The 23874-nt window shown below is 37.3% G+C and overlaps 2 protein-coding genes across 6 annotated transcripts in view; one reads left to right on the forward strand and one right to left on the reverse strand.

The window, feature by feature from the left end:
- Positions 1 to 1149: 1149 nt before the first annotated feature.
- Positions 1150 to 21164, reverse strand: stradb (STE20 related adaptor beta). 4 transcript variants are annotated; one of them, XR_013818259.1, is made up of 14 exons: positions 20934 to 21164; positions 19918 to 19988; positions 19732 to 19793; positions 14951 to 15034; positions 11821 to 11917; positions 11553 to 11674; positions 10017 to 10125; positions 9808 to 9931; positions 6092 to 6263; positions 5244 to 5348; positions 4914 to 5161; positions 3152 to 3194; positions 1718 to 3066; positions 1150 to 1606 (listed from the first exon to the last, which is right to left on the reverse strand). XR_013818259.1 is itself a non-coding variant. In XM_079840194.1 (13 exons), the coding sequence occupies exons 3-13, from the start codon at positions 19741 to 19743 to the stop codon at positions 2905 to 2907; spliced, it is 1278 nt and encodes a 425-aa protein (XP_079696320.1). In that variant the 5' UTR covers positions 19744 to 19793; positions 19918 to 19988; positions 20934 to 21164; the 3' UTR covers positions 1256 to 2904. The 4 variants fall into 4 exon arrangements, 2 of the variants coding, with proteins under 2 accessions (XP_079696320.1, XP_079696319.1); XR_013818260.1 differs by having other exon boundaries at positions 1256 to 1606; positions 14951 to 15138; XM_079840194.1 differs by having other exon boundaries at positions 1256 to 3066.
- A 972-nt stretch (positions 21165 to 22136) lies between these two features.
- trak2 (trafficking protein, kinesin binding 2) overlaps positions 22137 to 23874 on the forward strand; it is a 44082-nt gene continuing 42344 nt past the window's right edge. For both annotated transcript variants that reach the window (XM_079841911.1, XM_079841912.1), the window contains exon 1: positions 22137 to 22234. The gene's annotated coding sequence lies outside the window, so the exon portion shown is untranslated. The remainder of the gene's footprint in view (positions 22235 to 23874) is intronic.

Below are 23874 nucleotides of genomic sequence, written 5' to 3' on the forward strand. Positions count from 1 at the left end.
AGCCAATCAAGTAAGCTCATTGCATAAACATGACCGTGCGTAATTAATATTAATAAAATGCCTTCAACTTAAAAGGACAGGTAAATCCAGATCCAGCCATCGCTGATTTTAAATCTAAATTTTCATGTAATTGAATCAATAATTCCTTTGTAACGTTTAAGTTATTTTGACATAAACATTCGTTTTACAATATTATTGTTAAAAAATCTATGTATGATATATGACCGCTCCCTGCTGGCCAAAGACCGCAAATACATAAATACTTCAGTACAGTTCATCAAATGCAACACAAATTGCTGGACATTAAATATTACTTTTGTAAGATCAAAAATTTAAATCACAAAAATTAGATAAACTAAGGAAAATACGGTTAGTAAGTTATCAAGAACAATTCAAGAAAACTATATATAATTAGATAACACTTTGCAATAAGCTTTCAAAGCAATTATTAACCTTAGTTAATGATAATCCCAGCATTTACTAAAAAGTTGTATCTGTTAAAATTAATGCACTGTGAACGAACATGAACATTTTGCTCATGAACAAATGCTCTACAAAAGTATACAGCTCATTGTTAGTTCATGTTAGAAAATGCATTAGTCAATATTAACAAATGAGACCTTATGATAAAGTGATAACTATTTATCTGACATTATTAGGCTTCACTTTATTTTAAGTTGTCCTTGTTACAGTGTAATTATGCATTTAAGTACTGTGTAATAATAATTAACTACATGTACTTACTATAGGGTTAGGATTGGTGTTTGGTTTAGTTGCATGTAATTATGCATAATTTATAGTTAAAGGGGCTATATGCGTTTTTCTGAAATTTAAACTCGCGACTGACACCTGTGGCCAAAAAACAGAACTGCTCTCATTTTCTGCTCGCTCTCGCAGCGGTGGTGACGTCACATCCGCAGACAGCGCGGGAAAAGACGACCCGCCAGAAAATAGGAAAAATAGGATACAGGCTTATAGGTGCACCCACTGTGAGCGGACAAGGTGTCAGTATGCTCATCAGGAGATGTTTGAGTCATAAATGGTAAAATAAAAAGGCTATTGTTACGTTTATTTTGGGGAAAAAGTTGCATATAGCCCCTTTAATACTACGGTAACTACATGTAACGTGTAATAAGGACACTGGCAAATAAAGTGTTACCGATAATTATTTATCTGACATTATTTATTTATTTATTAAGTTTAGAATTTATAAGAAAAGGCAAAAAAAAAAAAAAAGACTGGACACCAACGAGTTAAGAAACAGAGTAAGAATATATTTATCATATGTCTAAATACAGTAAACATAGAAAAAAAATCAGTGAATACAATATCGGTCACAGTTAAAACTTCTCAGTCCTTCAGTCTGATCATGATTCTGTTGCAGATCACATGTCGAGGCAGTGTTGATGGCCGTTTGATTCAGCACAGCATTGATGGTTTGGTTTATTTCTTCACAGGATTAAAACATGTGCAGTTTCTTCAGATAGAGCAAGAGGAGGGTTTTGGAAATCTGATCACAGAGATGCACAAAACACACGTACTGTACACACACCCACACGTTCACAGTCACAGGTTGAGTGGGTGATGTACTAATATAACCTTCACACTCACACACACACACACACACACACACACACACACACACACACACACACACACACACACACACACACACACACACACACACACACACACACACACACACACACACACACACACACACACACACACACACACACACACAAGTGACATCTGGCTCTCGGCATTCATGGCTCAGTTTGATGACCTCACTCATAAGAGCTGGATCAAATCCAGTGATCTGCAGTGATTGGCTGCTGTGAACATCAAACAGGAAGCTCTGATCACACACTGACATGGTCTAATGGGAATAGCATACTAACAGTATATACTGTAGTATGTGCACAGTATGCATGGAATACTTGAGTGACCTACTATATAAGTCCAAATGTGCAGCATACAGATGAGCGCACAGCATTGAAAAAGACACAAGTCACGGCATGTCTTTCTTTCATGTTTCTGTCCATAATGAAAGTGAAAATATTGCATAAAGTGAAAAAATTCATAGTTAATCAGAGCATACAGTATTTGACATTTAAAGACCCATCAAATGGCTTGACGAGTGCAGTTTAACTTCGTGTATTTTACAGGAAGTTGAGCGGGACACATCAAAATGACTTGTTTAATAATAGCTAATAGTAGGGCTGCACGATTAAAGGGAAAACAAATCTAATTGTGATTTTTCTGATAAAAATTGAGATCCTGATTCAATAAAAAAGCTCTAGGTTTGCTGTGCTTGCTTCTAGGGCTGCACAATTTATCCAAAAACGTAGTGATTATATATCAATGTGAGTACATATTGTGCACAGACTGAGGTCATGTGGATCAGCATTTACTGCGAACCGAATCACTCGGAGACAAGCAGTGCATATATTTAATTAAACAGCAGCCTTTGTGATTTGATAACCGCACTATAAATCACAATTTCAGTTTTAATTTATCAACCGTTCAGCCCTAACTAACAGGCTTTTAGTTAAGGTCATAGCCATTAACTCTGATTTTATACTTGCTATTGCTAGTCGGGAAATGTCTAGGCAGCTGGTATTTGCTCATTCTAAAGAGCATTTGATTGGCTAAAAATGTAGATACGCCCATAAGTGCAAGATGATGTCATCAATATTTTGGTCCATAAAGAGATGGGAATTATGCCAATGAGATTTCTCTGTGGGTACCGTAGTTTGATATGACATAAACACAAACCAAGTGAACGATAAAATGACAAAATGTAGCAGCTGGTTAGGATGGATTAACATGGAGTATATTTATCGCTAGTTGCTTGGGTCAAGGTTTGTGTGAGAAAGGAAATGGACAAGAGTGGGAGACTTCTTAGGAGAAGTCCCACATGCCGTCCTCTGGCTCAGTATCGGTGGGAGACGGGGTGTTGCAGATCTGGGTCGGTGTTCCGGAAGGAGGTGTGTCTGGAGGACAGGACACTGGCACGGCCGGATACATCAAACTAAGGAAAGAGTCCCTTGTGTGTTTCTTCACCTGGAAGACACACATATCAATGCGTGAATTACTTGAAGTTACACTAAAGACTGTAAATTTAAGCTGGATAAAAGGCTGAATCTACCTGTCTGAAGAAGGGGTGGGCGAGGAGAGCTTTCGCAGATGGCCTGAACAACAAACACACATATTGCACAGGATAAAGATAAAGATAAAAAGGTAAAAGAGATATTTTCATTCCATATCATCATCAGAATTCATTCCATATCATCATCAAGTCCACTTCTAATGTTAAAGCTGCAGTCCGTAAGTTTAGCTTCTGTCGCCATCTCTGTTTGAAAGCTGCAATTGCAGTTATTAGCGGAATTATCATCTTTACGTGCGATGTGCATCAGCACGGCTCCTCAGCGCGGATTAATCTAATGTTTTGAGGAGTATGTGCGGCTGTCAGTGACCGCACCATTGTGGATACTGTACTTCGGAATCACAGATTCTACGTCTTGGAAGTTTTACTGGAAAAAGTCATCTGAACAAGTAAGTAATATGCCGACTAAGAAAAAAATTATAAAAAAAAAAAATTATTGCATTACAATAATTACAATAAATAGTACAATAAATTACTATAAACGGTGATTAAATCTAACAAATCGCTGCCTTAGCTCTTATCACATCAAACCATGCAAATTTTTTTTATACTTTTTTTATGCAAATTATTTTTATACTTTGTTCTCAAATTTTCAATGTTAACAGCATTAGCACTGCGTGAATTCGTGTATTTAGTGTGTATTAGCATTACCTGTATATTTTTGTAAAGTCGACTCTAATATTTTGCTTTTGACGACGGGTGAATCTCCAGTTGTCACTGATGATGTCATTTAGACCTTTCTGGATTACAATCCGCCATCAAAATTATATGTTTAAAGGGGCACTTCAGCGCTGGGAAGATGAATGTGTATTTAAACTGTGTCATTTATGTAGTAGAAATGTGAAGTTATTTTTGAATTTGGTGTGAAATCATTTCGTTCAGTTAGAGAACAGACGCTACAATTAAAACCTGAACGTGTCTTTTCAATAAAGTGTGAGTCAGATTTCATTAATCACGAGAGAACAAGAACAAAGTTACAGACTGCAGCTTTAATAAAGTTGCGTAAAAAAGCACAACAATAAAATAATAACAGCATGTTGCAGTCAATACATTATAAAAAAATCATTATGTATAAAATATAACCACTTGTGCAAAAATAAATAAATACAACATACACATACAGCATATATACAGCAATTTTGTGAGAAATCAATGTTAAGTGGTCTCTTAAATTTTTCCAGAGATGTATATTATATAATATGTCAAATTTTTATTTTGTTTTTACATATTTTGTATAAAGTTTCCATGGACAATTTGATTCCAAATTTGTTTTTATTTTCTGTCTATTATTTCATGTCAGGTTTAGAGGGGTTATTCATCTTTACAACCCTAATAAAATCTAATCCTAAAGGTTAGGTTTTTGCATTATTTAAATTTTCCCCTGAAGTCCACTTATAACATTAGTAAAGTTTTCAAAATGGATAATAATAAGAAATCAGCATATCAGAATGACTTCTGAAGAATCATGTGACTGAAGACTGGAGAAATGATGCTGAAAATTCAGCTTTGATCACAGAAATAAATTACATTTTAAAATATATTACAATAGAAAACAGTATTTTTAAATTGTAATAATATTTCATAATATTATTGTATTTTTGATCAAATAGATGCAGCATGGTGAGCAGAAGAGGCTTTCAAAAACATTACAAAATCTTACAGACCTGAAACTTATAATATGCATGTTGAAATTCTTGTAAAAGCTTCATTTTGAACTCTGGCTGTGTAGTGTGTTTGTCTCTACCTGCGTTCAGGCTGCTGCTGCAGGCACAGTTGGACCAGGTTGTGCAGTGTAGCCGAGTGGTTTTTGGGGGCGGGGCTTTGAGGTCTCTCCGCAGTGGCAGTACGAGTTAGACTTCCAGTAGCGACACTCTCGCCGATCCCCGAATCCACACCAGAGCGAGACACCTTGAGCGCCCCCATGTCTCCGAGCGGGTAAGGAGGGACGTCGAGAAGACAACAGTGAGAACCACGCAGCTTCTGAAGCAGCATCTGAAGAAGAAGAAACAGGAAGTGAGGGTTGAGTAATCATACTTATATACTCACAGGTAGCACACGTGAAAAACGGCAGTACCAGGGTGGGCGGCATGTCCTGGAACGGCACTCTGCCACTGACCAGCTCACATGCCACGATTCCCAAACTGTAGATGTCTGATTTCACTCCATAGCCATGAAGATCCTACATGACGGAAAAAGAGACACAAAAATCATCATAATCCATCATAATGTCTCATGAAGCTATACGTTTATCGCTGATATTAGTGAACTGTTTTTTTTAAATGTATTGTTATAGGGTGATTTTTTCACACACACACACACACACACACACACACACACACACACACACACACACACACACACACACACACACACACTACTGTTCAAAAGTTTGCATCAGTAAGATTTTTTGAATGTTTTTGTAAAGTCTTTTGTCACCAAGGCTGCATTTATTTAATCAAAAATACAGTAAAAACAGTAATATTGTGAAGTGTCTATTTTTTTATGTTTCAGTATCATTAGTGTCACATGATCCTTCAGAAATCATTCTAATATGCTGATTTGCTGCTCAAGAATTATTTCTGATTATTATCAAGAATGAAAACAATTGTGCCGCTTAATGTTTTCGTGTAAACCGTAATATTTTTTTTTTCAGGATTCTTTGTTGAATAGAAAGTTCAATAGAACAGCATTTCTTTGAAATAGAAATCTTTTGTAACATTATAAATGTCTTTACTGTCACTTTTGATCAAATTAACGCTTCCTTGCTGAATAAATATATGAATATCTTTAAAAGAAATCATACTGACGGCAAACTTTTGAAAGGTAGCAAGATTGCTCCAGTCATAATCTAATGCTCACTTCATTTTTTTTGTACTGTCTATAATGCTACTGTTTGGAACAGCTTCACATCTGGATTGTCACCTGTCGCAGAAGCTCTGGGCTCAGCCACGGCAGGAGAGACGGACTGTGCTGAGGCATGTCGAACACAGCTCTCATCCTCTTGCCATCCTTCATCAGACTGTACACACTCTGAAGCCCTGACAAACACACACGGCCTTCAGCTGACAGCAGCACATGACTCGCCTTCACACCTCTGCAGGACAGATGAGATGAGAAGACAGGCGACGGGGCCAGATTAAAGGGACAGTTCACTCAGAAATGGTGGATTGTTCTATTATGAGTCGACCCAAACCCTTAAGACTTTTGTTCATCTTTGGAACTCAAATGAAGATCTTTTTAATGAAATCTGAGTGATTTCCATCCCTTCATTCAAAGTCTATTCACCCAAAACTTGTCAAATAAATCCATATTTATTGAGCGGTTTAATACAAATCTTCTGAAGAGACGCAGTCGCTTTATATGATAAACAGAATAAATGTAGGCTTTTATTCACATATAAACAATGATCAGCAAACATAAACAGAAAACACAAGAATGAACCTCATTGGTTCTCGTGCATCAAGCAAGCATGCTTGAGCTTACGTTTACCACATTTGAATGCTGATCAATGATTATATGTGAATAAAAGGCTAAATTAATCATATAGGGCCCTATTTTAACGATCTGAAACGCAAGTGTCAAAGCGTGAAGCGCAAGTAACTTTGTGGGCGGGTCTCGGCGCTGTTGCTATTTTCCCGGCGGGATAAATGGCTCTTGCGCCCGGCGCAAATCTAAAATGGGTTGGTCTGAAGTAGCTTCATTATTCATAGGTGTGGTTTGGGCGTAACGTGAATAAACCAATCAGAGCGTCATCCAACATTCCCTGTAAAAGCAGGTGCGCAAGTTCCATTATGGATTGCTATTATTATGGCGTATTTACCAGGCGCACGCCAGGAGCGGTTCACAGCCGAGGAGACTGATGTGCTTGTAAGAGCAGTGAAAGACAGAGAAGTTGTGTTGTATGGGGATGGGAGAAACCCACCCAAAATAGCGTCGGTTAAACAGGCGTGGGAGGAAATAGCCACAATTGTTTCATCAGCTGGCATCCCCAGGACGTCGCACCAGTGCCGCAAGCGCTACAATGACATCAGAAGACGGGGAAAGTCCAAGCTTGCCAGCATCAATCGGGCACGCCGTGTAACGGGAGGTGGATCTGCCTCTACTCAGGACCTGACGCCAGCAGAGGACATCGCTGCGTCCACCCTCACCGATTTTTTTTCCTGGTTCTTGACGGACAAACCAATTTGTTAGATGTCCTTATATACATATATGTCTTGCCAGAAGTTGCCACTATTGGGCAAACAGGTCTCCTTAATTATTAGACTACAATTAGCCTGAATAATTTGTAAGCTAGATTTATGCCTATTTTTTCCACATCTTCGTGGCACACCACAATGATTTCCGTCATCTCATGTGTTAATATTTTTTAGTGTAACAATTTATGATTTGCAAAAATAACTGTTGCATCTGTGTAGATTACATGAGCAAAGTGTATGCGCGTTGTGCACGCTATACATTATGGTCAAGCATGCGCCCTTAAAATAGCATAATGAACAACGCGCAACGCGCCACTGACTTTAGGTTTTTTCTGGTCAGTGGCGCAATTCTTTAATGGAACAGCAAAATAGCACCAGGGATTGTTTGCGCCGGAACACGCCTCCTTTTTTGCGCTGAACCGCCCAGGTAGCGCAAGTTCATTCACTAGTTTAGCGACGTGCTTCTGTGGAGGGAAAAGCGCGCTTTGCGCGGGTGCAAAATAGGAATGACACATGCGTCGGTGTACAAAGTCAATTGCGCTGGGTGCAAGATAGGGCCCATAAAGTGATAGTATCTCTTCAGAAGACTTGTGCTGCATCCCAATTCCAGTACTATCCATCCTAAAAAGTATTAGAAATTAGAATTAACGTGATTAAATCATAGTATGTTGAAATGGGTATTCCATTGATAACCCGGATGGTCAACTATTTCCGAAGTGCAGACTCTAATAATTGCAACCTACCCATTGCATGTTGAATGAGGATTCGATTAGAACTACAAACACAAATAAGTGTTAAAAAAACTACAAACATGGTGGATATGCAAGACTGATAGATAAAGGGTAACTAAACCCTAAAACAACTTTTTTTAGTTAATGATCTGCAAGAGTGGGGCTTTATTAGTGCTGTTCATTGATTCGAGTAAATGTTTTGACATTTGGGTATAAAGTGTTTTAATTCTACAATATATGGTGTAAAAACATCTGAGTGCTGCCCTCTTAAAGGGATAGTTCACCCAAAATTTTAAATTAGCCCATGATTTACTCACCCTCAAGTCTATACTAGGTGTATATGACATTCTTCTTTCAGATGAATAAAATTGGAGTTATATTAAAAAAAGTCCAGGCTAATCCAAGCATTATAATTGCAGTAATAGTTTTTGAAGTCCATAAAAAAATGCACCTGTCCATCGAATAACGTGCTCCACGCGGCTCCGGGGTGTTAATAAAGGAACTTTATCAAGTCAAGTTCCAGCCGATCGCCTTTACTTTATAAAGTTTTAAATATGGATATTTTTCTTACACAAACGCATCGATTTGCTTCAGAAGGCATTTATTAAGACCCCGGAGCTGCGTGGAGCACATTATTCGATGGACAGGTGCATTTTTTTTGTGACTTCTAAAACAGAGCAACTATTACTGCCATTATAATGCTTGGATTAGCCTGGACTTTTTTAATAGAACTCCGTCTGAAAGAAGAATGTCATATACACCTAGGATGATTGAGGGTGAGTAAATCATGGGCTAATTTTCGCATAGGCTCAGTCCCTGGTATAAAAACATCTTGTTCCGTCAAAACCCCATTCTCTCTTGCGCTGCTGAATCGCTATCAACGTCGGCTTCGGGAGTTAATGCCGTTTGAGCCAGCGGCTCGAATCGATAAGGCTCTGGCCCTGTGTCTACAGACAATTCACCCTCCTCCACTTCAGGTGAAGGTGGGGAAGAAAAGTCCCCTACTTCAAAAAGACCGCTCTGTTGCAAAGCTACATCTTTGCGAGTCTGACAGCTGTCAATCAATCCGTCACTCCGGGTCTCAGGTGCACGCCCCCGCTCAGCCCCGCCTTCGGTTCGTCCCCCCTTTCTCTGCTGGGCTCTGCCCACTTTTCCAGCATTTTTCAAATATTGCCAGTGGGTGGAGTTAGGCCCTGATCAGGGGTTGAGTTACCCTTTAAATAGAGAAGTTTAGATATAGGGGTTTGAGCGATAATAATCAGTATCTAACCTAACGAAAAGATATTTATTCAATGTTATCCACATTATATTTCATCTGCAAAAGCATTGTGACGTTTTATAAAGATACGCTTGGTCATTAACTTTCAAATGCATCATTATGCAAACACATGAGTCTCCGCAATTGTGATGAAGTAGTTTGTCCCAAATCTTGCCTACTCTTCCGCTACACACTCAAAAGTATGTACTTTTTCTTCACAAGAACAGTACATACTTTTAGGGCATAGTATAAGTAAGATACAGCATTTCACAATCTCTTTATGAATATTTTGAAGACTTTCAATGGAGGGACAGAAATTTGTGATCCGAAGATGAATGCAAGTCTGATGGGTTTGGCATGACACGAAGGTGAGTAAATGACAGAATTTTCATTTTTGGGTGAACTAACCCTGTAATTCAAGCCTTTGTAAAAACCGAGCAATCATGCACTCACCTGTGCACGTAGCCCATATGATGCAGGTACTCGAGTGCTCGGAGCACTCCATACAGCAGGTACGCGATCAGAGACTCGCTCATTCCATCCGGAAAATATGACCTGAGCAGAGAATCTGCAGAACCTGAATGAGACACGTGCAGAGAAATTTCATGAGGGAAGAATGTGAAGAGGAAAAGAAGGTAAGAGACAGAAGTGTGGACTCTTACCGTAACTCATGAGAGGAGACAGAACCCAGAGCTGACAGCAGGAGCTGAACACCAGTCTGGACGTGAGCAGGTTTGGGTGACGGAACCGTCTGGACAGCAGAACCTCATTCTGCAATTAATACGCACAAACTATGAATGCACAAGCACAATGGGCTTGTCTGAGAAAGATTTGTGTGTAATGTGTATGTGTCTAAAAATCTGAAGATGCCCTCACAATTACAGTCAATCCTCTTCAACCAATGCGAGGACAATCATCATGTCAGGGCCAAAAAAATCTCTCTCGCTCATGTTGTTGCAAACACCAATGTTTCTCAAACAATTCATGGTATGGCTTCAAAAACCTTAAAAAATAATACACAAGCCTTATGGACTAATTGTTAATAATAAATAATAATAATAATAATAATAATAATAATAATTAATTACATTTATATAGCGCTTTTCTAGGCACTCACTCAAAGCGCTTTTACATAGAAGGGGGGAATCTCCTCAACCACCACCTGAGGGATGATACCAATCGTATATATATATGGGGATGATTAGGAGGCCATGATGGACAGGGGCCAATGGGCAAATTTTTTTGGCCAGGATGCCGGGGTTACACCCCTACTCTTTATCGAAGGACATCCTGGGATTTTTAATGACCACAGAGAGTCAGGACCTCGGTTTAACATCTCATCCGAAGGACGGTGCTTGTTACAGTATAGTGTCCCCATCACTATACTGGGGCGTTAGGACCCACACAGACCAGAGGGTGAGCACCCCCTGTTGGCCTCACTAACACCTCTACCAGCAGCTACCTAGTTTTCCCAATTTGGTCTCCCATCCAGGTACTAACCAGGCTCAGCCCTGCTTAGCTTCAGTGGGAAACCAGTCTCTGGCTACAGGGTGATATGGCTGCTGACATATGTTATGTTTTTTTTGTCATTTTTGGAGTTTTAATAGTTATTTCATACACCAACAGTCACTATGAAAATAGCCTCATGTCACAAAAATGATCATCAAATCACTTAGTCATTACATTAATTGAATTAAAAAATAAATTTTTACTAATTTTACTAAGAGTGTAAACCAGTACAATATATGTATTTTCATTAATATAATCTCAATGATTTTTCCTACAACAATGTTCATGCTAAAATAATATTAATATAAATAAATAGTATATGTGTATATATATATATATATATATATATATATATATATATATATATATATATATATATATATATATATATATATATATATATATATATATATATATATATATATATATATATATATATATACTACATATACACTGTTAATATTCACAATTAAAAGCTCCCTTCATAGACAAAACATGAAATCAATAGAAATGGCAATACCATAAAAGCCTTTAAATATTTATTTTTTTACATATTTTTTTTCTAAAGTTTCAATAGACAATTTGATTTAAAAATATATATTTTTTGAATGTCAGGCTTTAAATGTAGTAAAGCTTCATTTTCAGAGAGTAAAAATTCAATGGGATGTTCTCACAAGTGTATTACACACCATCAGCTGCAGCAGCTCATCTTCTGTACACTCGTCCAGGTTTGTGTTTTTTACTGCCACCAGCCGGCCAGACGGTGTGTGACGTGCCATGCTCACCTGACTGAGGTTATTAAAGCTCTGGCCTGCATGTACGTACAAAAATACCCACACACATAAGCATTAAGAACAGAGTAAGACATAAGGTAATACTCATCTTGGTTACATGATATAAACAAGAGTCCAGGGAATAACTAACACATCATACTATAAAGTAAGACATGGTACCTACCCAGTTGTGACAGCAGCTGATAGTGGGCGGGGTCAGTGGAAAGATCTGTGATGTCATCTTCATCCGTCAACACAGAACATGGAGAGACGTCACTACTCTGTCACACACATAAACACAGCAGACAAACACGCACGTCCACATATGAACAAACACATACACACAGAACTGCTGTACATGGGTAAAACTGATGAAATCCTCCACACAATGGTGATCGTGGTTGTTAGGTGTTCACTAGGGTATTCTGGTGAAGGCTTCCAATGTTAATAGAATATAAGAAGACACTTTCTGTCCTGTGAATGACACTAATGCCAAGTAGATGTTCCAGTCACTGGAGCATAGAAGAATGTTCACAGGTCTCAGAGTTTTATCCTGCATGATAGTATAATGACTGAGAAACAGGGTCGTTATCGTTAAGCTATTAAAAACACGTAAAGCTGAAATAAAAGCATGAAAAACTGTAACTGAAAATTAGGGCACCAAGTGCTAAGGGGGGCACCAAAAGAAGACCCATCCACCCCCCGACCCCATCCCCCATCGCGGGCATCATAAAGTAGTTACGCTTAGGGCACCAATACGGCCAGCAACGGGACTGTCCTTGTTACACGTTACATGCAGTTACTGTAGTATTAACTATAAATTATGCATAATTACATGCAGCAAACCATAAACCAAACCCCAATCCTATCCATAACCCTATAGTATGCAGTTAATTATTATTACACAGTACTTAAATGCATACTTACACTGTAACAAGGAACCCTTAAAATAAAGTGTAACCAAAACTAATAATGAACTAAAATTAAAACTGCAGTAAAGATAATATAAAAAAATAATATTAATATGAAAAAACTACCAGCAATACAAAAGATTACAAAAAATTACATAAGAACATAAAGACTACTAAAAATAATCTAAAATTAAAATTAAACATTAAAAAAGATATAAATAAAAGCAAATTCCAAAAATATTAAAACTATAATAGTATATAAATAAAACTAAAAGAACACAGCTGAGAAACACTGATCTTTATAATCAGACCGTGTCTAGTGTAGATGAAGGTTAGAGAGTTGTAGAATATTTAAAAGGTACTAGTGAAGTAAGAGACTAACATAAATAACATTTTAAAAATGCCATATACAGTCAAACCAAAAATTATTCAGACACCAGATATCATTTTTTACAAGTGGGTGCAGGACACTATAGTTAATTTATGTAAGTGAGGATACCAAAATAAAGTAAACTGTGACATATTATTCACCAAATATACTTCATACAGTAGACAACCAGTAAAATTGATAGATTCAAAATATATGAGTTCAAAATATTCAGACACTTTGACCAGACCATGTTTTGCTTAAGTGTTTTTTTTTTAAATTGCTAATGCGACCTTTTACACCACAGACTGAACAAAATGAAGCATTGCTTGGTCATTGGTTGATCCTACAGCTGTCAGCTGACTGGTTGATTGAAATACATTACCTTTCTATCAAGTTATCTGACATTATTAATATGAATTTGTTCTAAACTATAGTGAATAAACTGTGATAATGTGAGAAAATGTTAAATGTGTCTGAATAACTTTTGGTTTGACTGTACATTTATAATGTTTGTTCATTTCCTGGGAATCAAATAAACATGACCTCTGTGTTGCTTGTGCCATTGAGCTACAGTAGTAGTGTTTTGTAATTAGAAATTAAAAAGATTCAACTCAATGATGAATACATAATTCATAATGCTTTATGGGAGTTCATTCAATTCCTCATTAGTACAAGTCTTGAACTTTTTTCCAGATTTGTTATTATTCTGGTAGCTTCTATAAATATGTCAACACTTTAACATTTTATACTTGTGCTAACTTCATAAGCTCATAACTTCGTCTGAAATGCCTCTGGAGACCATGAATGGGAAAGTGACCCAGCAGGCTGCAGTAAAAGACCAAATATTTTGGTCACAGGAGGGGGAAATCACAGACGCCTTCAGACAAAGACATTGGACAATAGCACAAGTGAGCTTTCATCCAGATCGATGGAACAGAAAAACTGCTTTGTGAAGCCCAACACAATGGATCCACTAAAGTCTCAGAACACACTTGAGCACAACAGCATTCTAAACCTCACTGGAGCTTGTGCTGAATATGCAATGACATTTCAATTGGCATGACTACACTGTGTCCATCGATCCTACAAATATTTGCAGTGACAAACTGACTGGAAGTCATTCATTTGAAATCAGAGTTGATGATTTAAGGCGACGTGGGCAATAGAGCCTGTTGGCAATGAGACAAAGTTAAGCTGAGTTCAAAATTTCATAATGGATATTTAGGTATCAACCAGCACACAGTTTTGAAATGTCACATAAACATAGAAAAAAAATATTTTAAGTTATAAAATCTAACTTCACCTAATATCCTGTTTTTACTATATTTTTAACATAATTACATCCTTGGTGAGCATAAATATGATGTGTATGTGTGTATGTATTTACATATATATCTGTGTGCATGTTTTTATTTTTATGTGTATGTATTTATTTATATCTGTGTGCAACCGTGACGCTCTATATTATATATATATATATATTAGAGCTGCACAATTCTAGACTGGGTAAACCCAGCCTGATCTGCCGGCGATTTGATTTCGCCCTGCAGCTCAGTCTGGAAACCTGTACATACTTTTATCCTGCTTCTGTTACAAATTTGCGGGGACCAATCACAAACCGGGTTATCCACCTGGCATGCTATTGGTGGGTGTAACACAATGACGGATAGAGAAGCGATAGATCGTTGGTCTGATTGGTTGAAGGACTATCCAATTGCGTCATTTGAACTATGCCAGTTGATCACGCCTCTTGTGCAGTAAAAATACAGAGCAGACTCTGTAGATTAAGACTCTTTTATAAATAAATAATAAAAGATAAGTTCCTCTTCCTGTCATTCCCAAATTTCAACACCCTGTGGTTTGTGGCCCATTCCATTCAAATTCTAACTCACACCACAATGAGCCAATCCCTAAATTCAGAATTTGTACTCAGTCCTGCTAGCGACCAGCAGTGTAATTTTCCCCTTGAATGGCTTGTCTAAAGAGGAAAAGTCAATGCCTGAAGCCATGATCTATTATTAGACTCTACTGACCGAGCACTGATGGCTGATGTCTTCATACTGCTCCTCTATGCTGATGGACTGGACTTGTGAGTGGGAGGAGATACAGGTGCAGTCCTGAGGGGAAGAGGGGAGGAAAGATGAGACACACCCCCCACCCCACAAATGAATATGGAGGTGAATATGAACATCCAAAGTATGAATATGCATGGCAGGGAGGGCTGAAGGGCAAAGGAAGACACGGCAAAAGAAAGAGATGATTATGCAAATCAAACTTGCCATGTTTGATTAAGCTTTGGTTACAGGAATGTTCCAATGCAAAAATTCAAACATTTTACTTCCATAATGTGACGCATTACTGAGTAAAACAGGATCCATTGTAAGTGTATTACTGCAAACACAATTTTTGTGTGTTCTTACAAACTAAGAAACAAGTCATGCGTAAAGACCTTATTCACAGGAGCGCTAGGGTTGGGAAATCAATTCCAAATTCTGGAATCAGATACCTAAGGTCAGGAACTTGTTATAAAAAATTTAATTTCGATTCCACTTATCGATTTGTGTGTGCGCCTTTTAATGTGGTTTTAAACCATTCAAACGCAAGAAGATACAAAAGAGAACTAAAATCGGCTGTGCTGGCCATATCCAGAGCGCGTGCACAGAAAGCCGTCTCTCATATAGTGCACAAATACTAAACCGATTCCTCTTTCTTGCACTTGAACGGATAAATACACACAATATTATGGCAAAATATCTTCGGAAACACAGTCGGTTATATCTTAAGTGAACGTAAACGGTTGAGAAAGAAAAGGCATGTGTAACAGTATATTGGATCTGAGCATTCGGCATTACTGACAGTATAATTGAATAATGTTTGAAATGTATATTAGTTAATCAAGTTTACTAATTAGTTGTTCTTTAGGCTGCTGATTTTTGGTATTTAGCTGTAACAGAATCTTTGTGTGTGTATGTACAATGTTGGAATCGAAATTGAGAATCGATGAGAATTGGAATCGAAAAGCAGAATTAGAATTGGAATCGAAATTGCAAAAATTTAAGTGAAACCCAACCCTAAGCAGCACCATCTTTGATTTTTGACGGAAATGAAAGCGAGGCTGTGAGGGATAGACATACATCTCTTCAGATGGTTGTACTGTTATTTAAAGCTGCAGTCCATAAGTTTTGCCTCTTTGTCGCCATCTCTGTTTGAAACCTGCAATTGCAGTTATTTGTGGAATTATCGTCTTTACGTGCGTTGTGCATCGGCACGGCTCCTCAGCGCGGATGAATCTAATGTTTTGAGGAGTATGTGCGGCTGTCAGTCACCGCACCGGTGTGGATACTGTACTTCGGAATCACAGATTATACGTCTTGGACGTACGACCAAAATTGAACAAGTAAGCAGAGGTGGACAATAACTATTGTACTTAAAGGGATAGTTCACCCTAAAATGAAAATTCTGTCGTCATTTACTCACCCTCACATTGTTCCAATGTGATTTGTTTTTGATGTGTTGTTTTTCTGCTGAACACAAAAGAAGATATTTTGAAGAATGTTTGTAACAAAGCAGATAGAGCAACCATTGACCACCATAGTATTTTCTCCCTACTATGGTAGTGAATGGTTGCTCTATCTGCTGGATTACAAACATTCTTCAAAACAAATCTTTTGTGTTTTGTGAGTAAATGATGACAGAATTTTCATTTTTGGGTGAACTATCCCTTTAAGTACACTTTTTGAGTATCTGTACTTTCCTTGAGTAGTATTTTTTTTCTGGAAACGTATGACTTTTACTTCACTTCATTTGAAAGACAAATATCGTACTTTTTACTCCACTACATTTCTATCAAGGCCCTCGAAGTAGAAAGTCGTAGACGCTTTGAAAGAAAGTGGATGATTTGTTTTCTTCTTTAAAACGTGATTCTTTTTTTTTTTTTTTTTCAGACAGCCTATCAGTAATCACTCTTGTAGGATCACATGAAGTTCAATGGTTTCCAAGTATTTTTTGAACACTAATCAATTGATGGCATAATAGAAGTTCCCAGATGCAGTGCGCGCAACCATGGTCATACTTAAAAGTTAAAATTCAGAAGAGCAGACGTGGATACATCCGAAAAAATGTGACGACACGAAAGTGCTCACAGTAAGCTGCCTCTCAAACGCCAGACCACAAGTGCTGAATTTTAGTCTATTGAATCTACTAAAATTGTATTATATTCAATTAAAACAAGACTAAAACTAAAACAATTCAGATGCTTAAAATGTTATAGTCAAAAGACTATGACTAAAGCCAAATCAAAATTTGCTGTCAAAATTAACACTGGTATGAAATATGGTTGGTCAAATGATTTTTATAGATTTACCCGCCAAGTTGTCATAGCCTAACGCATAGGTAACGTTCGACAATGATGTTAGTTAGTATGCAAAAACGTAGTTGGGCTAATAATGTTAACTGAAGTCCTTTCAGAAATGTTTTTTACATAATCCTGTCAAATAAACAAAATGTAGAAACCTTTCTTTTGTAGTATGACTTTGACTTTGATAAGAGCTTTGTAACTTTTAAGCAAGTATTTAAATGAGTTCAAAATATGCTAGCAAGTCAGATTGAGCATGACTGGCTTAAACCACCATGATGGAACAGCGTGCATTCATACAACAATAATAAAATAATGCGTTTACTTTTACTTTTGATACTTAAGTACTTTTAAAATCAAGCACAAAATCAAGCAAATCTATCTTTACAACTTTCACTTGTAATGGAGTAATATTTAACCAATAGTACTTTTACTTTTACTCAAGTAATTGAGTTGTGTACTTTGTCCACCTCTGCAAGTAAGTAACATTTCTGCCCCATGTTAACATCATCAGCATTGCGTGACTACTACGTGTATTTAGTGTGTATTAGCGTTACCTGTAGATTTCAATTTCCGTACAGTCTCATCTTTTCTGGATTACATTACGCCATCAAAATGATCAATTTAATTATTTCAGCTGCAGAGAGAAAAGGCTATAAAAGATTCGCCACCTGCAGCATCTTTACATTCGATACTACTACTAGCCGGACTCATTCTTTATGTATAGAGAATGACGCAAAGACTTGCTCGAATTTCCAGTGGAAATCCAACAGTACCACTCAAATTATAACACATTATTACAAGCATACTGTTGTGAATGAGGCTAAGGTAAGGAGGTAGATTTGAACAATGGCTGGTTATGTACTTGCATTGATTTTTGATAATTTTTAACCAAAAACAGTTACGGACAACAGCTTTAATGTGTTTTTGGATTATTTTGCTGACGAAACATTGCAAATATATCTTTCCAAGAAGTTTCAATAGACAAAAAACTCCAGACAACATAAGCTGTGGAAAATGATAGCTTTATACAGCAGATGCTAGTGTTGTAGTACTCGAGACCAGTCTTGGTCTAGACCGGTCTTAAGACCATTTTTTGAAGGTCTTGGTCTTGTCTCGTTCTTGACCACATTTGTACTCGGTCTTGTCTTGGTCTCAGACTAAGAAGACTCTGGATTTTGTTTCAAGACCAGTCAAGACCACAACTGCTGGGATATTTTATTAATAGATTGCCAGTGCATTGTCTGGTTTATTTATTAACATCATTAAATGTAATTGGGCAATTTCATATGATTGGTAACAGCTCTATATAGTGTCTTATTCTAATTATATTTATTGATTAAAAATAAGTAATTTATTAGGGGGTAATGTGGATCTTTATGAATTTAAGGAGTACTGGTCTAGACTCGGTCTCGTCCTGCCTTGGTCTTGGTCTCAACCCCTCAAAGTCTTGGTCTTGTCTTGGTCTCAACCCCTCAAAGTCTTGGTCTTGTCTTGGTCTCAACCCCTCAAAGTCTTGGTCTTGTCTTGGTCTCAACCCCTCAAAGTCTTGGTCTTGTCTTGGTCTCAACCCCTCAAAGTCTTGGTCTTGTCTTGGTCTCAACCCCTCAAAGTCTTGGTCTTGTCTTGGTCTCAACCCCTCAAAGTCTTGGTCTTGTCTTGGTCTCAACCCCTCAAAGTCTTGGTCTTGTCTTGGTCTCAACCCCTCAAAGTCTTGGTCTTGTCTTGGTCTCAACCCCTCAAAGTCTTGGTCTTGTCTTGGTCTCAACCCCTCAAAGTCTTGGTCTTGTCTTGGTCTCAACCCCTCAAAGTCTTGGTCTTGTCTTGGTCTCAACACCTCAAAGTCTTAGTCTTGACTTGGTCTCAACACCTCAAAGTCTTAGTCTTGTCTTGGTCTCAACCCCTCAAAGTCTTGGTCTTGTCTTGGTCTCAACCCCTCAAAGTCTTGGTCTTGACTTGGTCTCAACCCATCAAAGTCTTGGTCTTAACCCATCAAAGGTCTTGGTCTCGACTTGGTCTCGGATTAGGTGGTCTTGACTACAACACTAGCAGATGCCATTGAAAACATGGCAAGCCTATCCCTCACAGCCTCACTTTCATACCGGTCATGGCTGCTCTGAATAAGGTCTATTGAACCTTTATTGGATACGGAACATTTCTTCATGAGTGAGACACAATCCTCTTGGATTCAGGGGTGAGGTGGAGGATTGGTGGATATTAATGAGGGCGTTTATTATTAAATATGCTGATATCTAGGGACTAGAGAAGAATCAGGCCATGGATTTTGTTAAGTGAACATCTTCAGCCCATAAAAACATCCCTTCTACAACTATACTGAATACTAAACCCACTCCAGAATCAAAACCAAACATTTCTGATACCTAAAATCACAAAGCAAGAAATCCAGAATGCATTGAGCTTTGCACAAACAAGCTGGGTGTAAAAAGATTTGACTCTCACCAGAAACGACATGAGGTGCTTTGGGCTGAGCTGATGCTTCACTGGAGTTCATTTATCTGATTCTGGAGACAGTGAAGAACAATTATTGCATCTGCAAAAATACTTCAGTGGCTGTTTCCAGTGTGCCAAGCTGCATTTTTCATCGCAAGAACATTTGCCTGAAAAGCACAATGTTTTTCCGCTTACCTGGCTGTGCTCGGATTTCACTGCATAAAAGACACAGACTTCATCTCATCTCATGCTGCTCCATTAGAGTCCTATGGAACAAATCATCAGTGGAGATGCTTTCAAGCACATATCAGATTTTCAGGGCTTAAATAGCCTTGCATGTGCAAATCCAGCTTTCATTTGAATTGCACACATCTTGGTTTTCTAAATGAAAGCTTATCGAGTTGATTATTTCGCAACAGTCTGATTTCAAATGCATCCTGTCTGAAATTCCTCAGCATCCATGCATGGAGCGGCGCTGTGCCCACGAACAGAGCAGCCGGATTCAGTGTCTGGCTCCGCTTGAATGAGTCCTCTCTGCTCGAGACATCATCATCATCTTCATCTTGTTATCTCGGCTGATAGGATGTCACATCTGTCTAGGTGGATCAGCTCTGGTATCGCCACAGATGACATTGGGAACTACTGTCCATTTTGTGTCGTTATGTAATTACTATTAGCAGCATCGAAATGAGTTCATGCTTGCCACACTTTATTTAATAAGAAAAATGTTAAAGATTATTAGCTATTTACAGCTCAAGACGAAGCTTCTTAGTTAGATTGCAATTGTAAATTAAATAAATACATACTGATGCCCAATGCAGCAAACCTATAGATATGCATGGCATGTCCAAATTAGATTAAATCTTAATTATTAATAAATATGTAATTATCAGAGCCACTGACAGCAAGTGCCCTTCCTAGTCCTTGACAGTGATTGCATGTAGGTTAACAAGGTAAATCTTCAAGAAAGAGCCATGGTGCAATAAAAGGTTCTAAATTATTGTGGACGTTAACATTAAACCCACCTTGTTTCATATAAATCTAAATAATGTTGCATTAGTGCATTTGGCGACTGTACTATGACATTAATAATGTACGATTCACATTTTTGGCACGTGCTTCACAAACTATTATTTTATCATATTATGCATAGGAATAATTTGCTGAGTTTGATGTGAAGCTCAAAGCCATTTGTGATAAAAACAACTCACCATTGTTATGTCTGTGGATGGATGGAGGTTCATCTGTAAATTGCTTTTGCACCCTTGGTTTTGACGGCGAGCGTCAGTTCTGGGGAGTTACAGTCACTTCGGTCACATCACAGTTTTATTCTATGAGAAATATCTCGCGGCGCCTCTTACATTTAATAAAACTTGCTAAAGCTTTTTTTCACAGTCCCAGCTGATCAAGCGTCACGCTCGACGTATCGGATATATTTACATAATAAAAGTCTTTCATACACGCCGTCCATGAGCACCAGCAAGGATTGAATATAATAAAAGTCTCTTAAAAATTCCCTTTTACAGTCTATGATATGCACAATAAAAGCACAACCTATCCAATGAATTCGCATAGCTACCTTTTGAATATTCATTATTTACTGTTTTTTTAATGATAGGAAGTGAAAAACAAGCTTAAATTGAATGGCACGTTTAGAATCTCTCAAATAATTGTACAAATTGTTTCAAATAATGGACCTATATATGTAAATAATAAAGTTTTTCATCCTTGTTTCAGCTTGTTTCCGCCACAGAATAAAACATTTTAAAAGATAACTTCAACTATTTATTTCACAATTCTGACTTTTCAGAATTGCAAGATGTAAAACCCGCCATTGTGAGTTATAAAGTCAGAATTGTGAGATAAAAAGCCGCAATTACCTTTTTTTATTTCTGTGGCAGAAACTAGCTTCCATACTCCACGTTCTTCATTTGAATATTTAAAAAAATATAGAAAATATAGAATAAAAAATATAGAATAAAATATAGGAAATAGTAAAAAAATCCTGACCCCTCTGTTTCTCATTTCTCTATTCTCTTTCTGTTTTATTATTATTAGTATTATTGTTGTTGTTGTTGTTGTCATATTTGTTGATGTTGTTGTAGTTATTATTAGTAGTAGTAGTAGTGGTAAAAGTAGTATTTGTGTATTTAAAATTCACTGATTATGAAAAAAAAATATGTATAGTGATTGTAATTGTGACCCATTAAATAAATAAATAAATAAATAAATAAATAAATAAATAAATAAATAAATAAATAAATAAATAAATAAATAAATAAATAAATAAATAAATAAATAAATAAATAAATCCTTTGGGGACTTTTATCATAAAATAAATGTCGCGGAATATATGACGTGTGGTGGATCACTGACGCCAGATTTTTGCCCTAAACTCTTCCCCAAATGCCCCTCCCTCCTCGCTCTGTTCGCTATTGTCTCAAACGCTCGAAGTGACAGGAGCCACATGCACCAATAACGCTCGGATAAACGGATTTTAAGTGAACTAAAGGTAAGAGAGAGAGAGATTCTACTGTTTCACAGCTCATGTTCAGACATATGGGTGTGTGTAGGATGAGTGGATGAGTTTGACGGGTCACGGATGTGCTGCTGCTGCTGAGAGAGGCTGGTTTGATATGGCCATTGGGATGCAGATCAGTCTATCTAGTTCAACGCATATGTATTCTGTGTATATTTTTAAATAGTGTTCAGTAGATGTGTAGGTGTTTTCTGTTCAAATTCTGCCCGTTTTAAAGATCTGGATAATCTATGTGACATCTGCAGGGATTATGAAATCTGTTGCATCAGATCAATGTTTTCCCTATCACTGCATCAAATATAGATATATACGGGAAAACATTTTATATTCTAGAGTAGACCATCTCTGTGCTGTGTTTGCTCATATATTTCAATTTTTATACATGATTTTATTTATTTTCATCACATCCATCCTAATCATATTTATCACGCACAGAGAGAATTAATAATCCATCGTCATCATCTGATGATTTAGGAATTTTAGTTTTATGAACACGGCCTGTTGACTTTCAATCAGCAGAACTTCATACAAGAGGGCTTCTACGATTATATTGTATTCATGTATTTAAGAATATACATATTTATACATACAAATTCAAAACTTTTTAAAATAGAAAAAAAGTATTTGTATAAGTTGTGTGTGTAATGTATATGTATGTGTGTAATATATATGTATATGTATGTATGTGTGTATATATAATGTGTGTGTGTGTGTGTGTGTGTGTATATTTATTTTGATCCCTGAGATGATGCCATACTTTAATTGCAAGAATTGCAACAGACATTTGATTTTACCAGGTCTCATGTGTTTCATGTGTGACTTCAATAATTTTTTTATCATATTTTTGTCATATTTCAGATAAAGAAGAAAAAATATTATAAAAATTAAGAAAAATAAATTTTCAGGTGAGCCCTCTGGATCCTCTCGCGTGTGGTTTTTGTTGTCTGGTTTTAGTTTGTAACAGTTAGATGATTTCAGACTAGCGTAACTGTGGGTCAGAGGGAAGATTGATGACCGGATGCTAATGGAGGTTTATTGACGGTTCTCCTTGGCCTTAAGCAAACCGAGAGGCTGAGAATATAGTGTAGACGACGTGTAATATCTTATGTCAGGTGTCATTTATATGGAGCTTGTTGGAAGTCATGCTGGTATAATTTCAGTAGCCGCTGTCATGAGCTCCGCGTTTACGTGTGGATGCTGAGGAACCGTTTGCATTCCTGCAGAACCACACCTTTACAGATATACGTTTACTTTTGGGATGCGTCTGCAAGTTGTGCTTGGTTGAGGTTGTTAACCCTGTGACCATCTGGTTGATGATGAGGCTTTTTGATATCGGTTTCCTGTAATGGGCTGGTCAGACATTGTGGGCATGAGGCTCGATATTAAAAGCTTTGCACTTCCCAAAAAAACAATAACTTGCTTCCTGAAGAGACAAAAAGAGGAAGAACGTAAATAGCATTGCTGCTTATCATCCCACGTATCATAGCTGCTTGTCTCCTGACAATAACAAGAGAATAAATCAAGGTTTTCAGGTTTTATGGGAAGTGATAGTACTATACTGAGGATTAAGTGCTTAGGATCTTTTTGGATTAGTTGTAAATGAAAACAAAGGA

This window comes from Gobio gobio, assembly GCF_949357685.1.
Source record: "Gobio gobio genome assembly, chromosome: 17".
NCBI classification, from domain to species: domain Eukaryota; kingdom Metazoa; phylum Chordata; class Actinopteri; order Cypriniformes; family Gobionidae; genus Gobio; species Gobio gobio.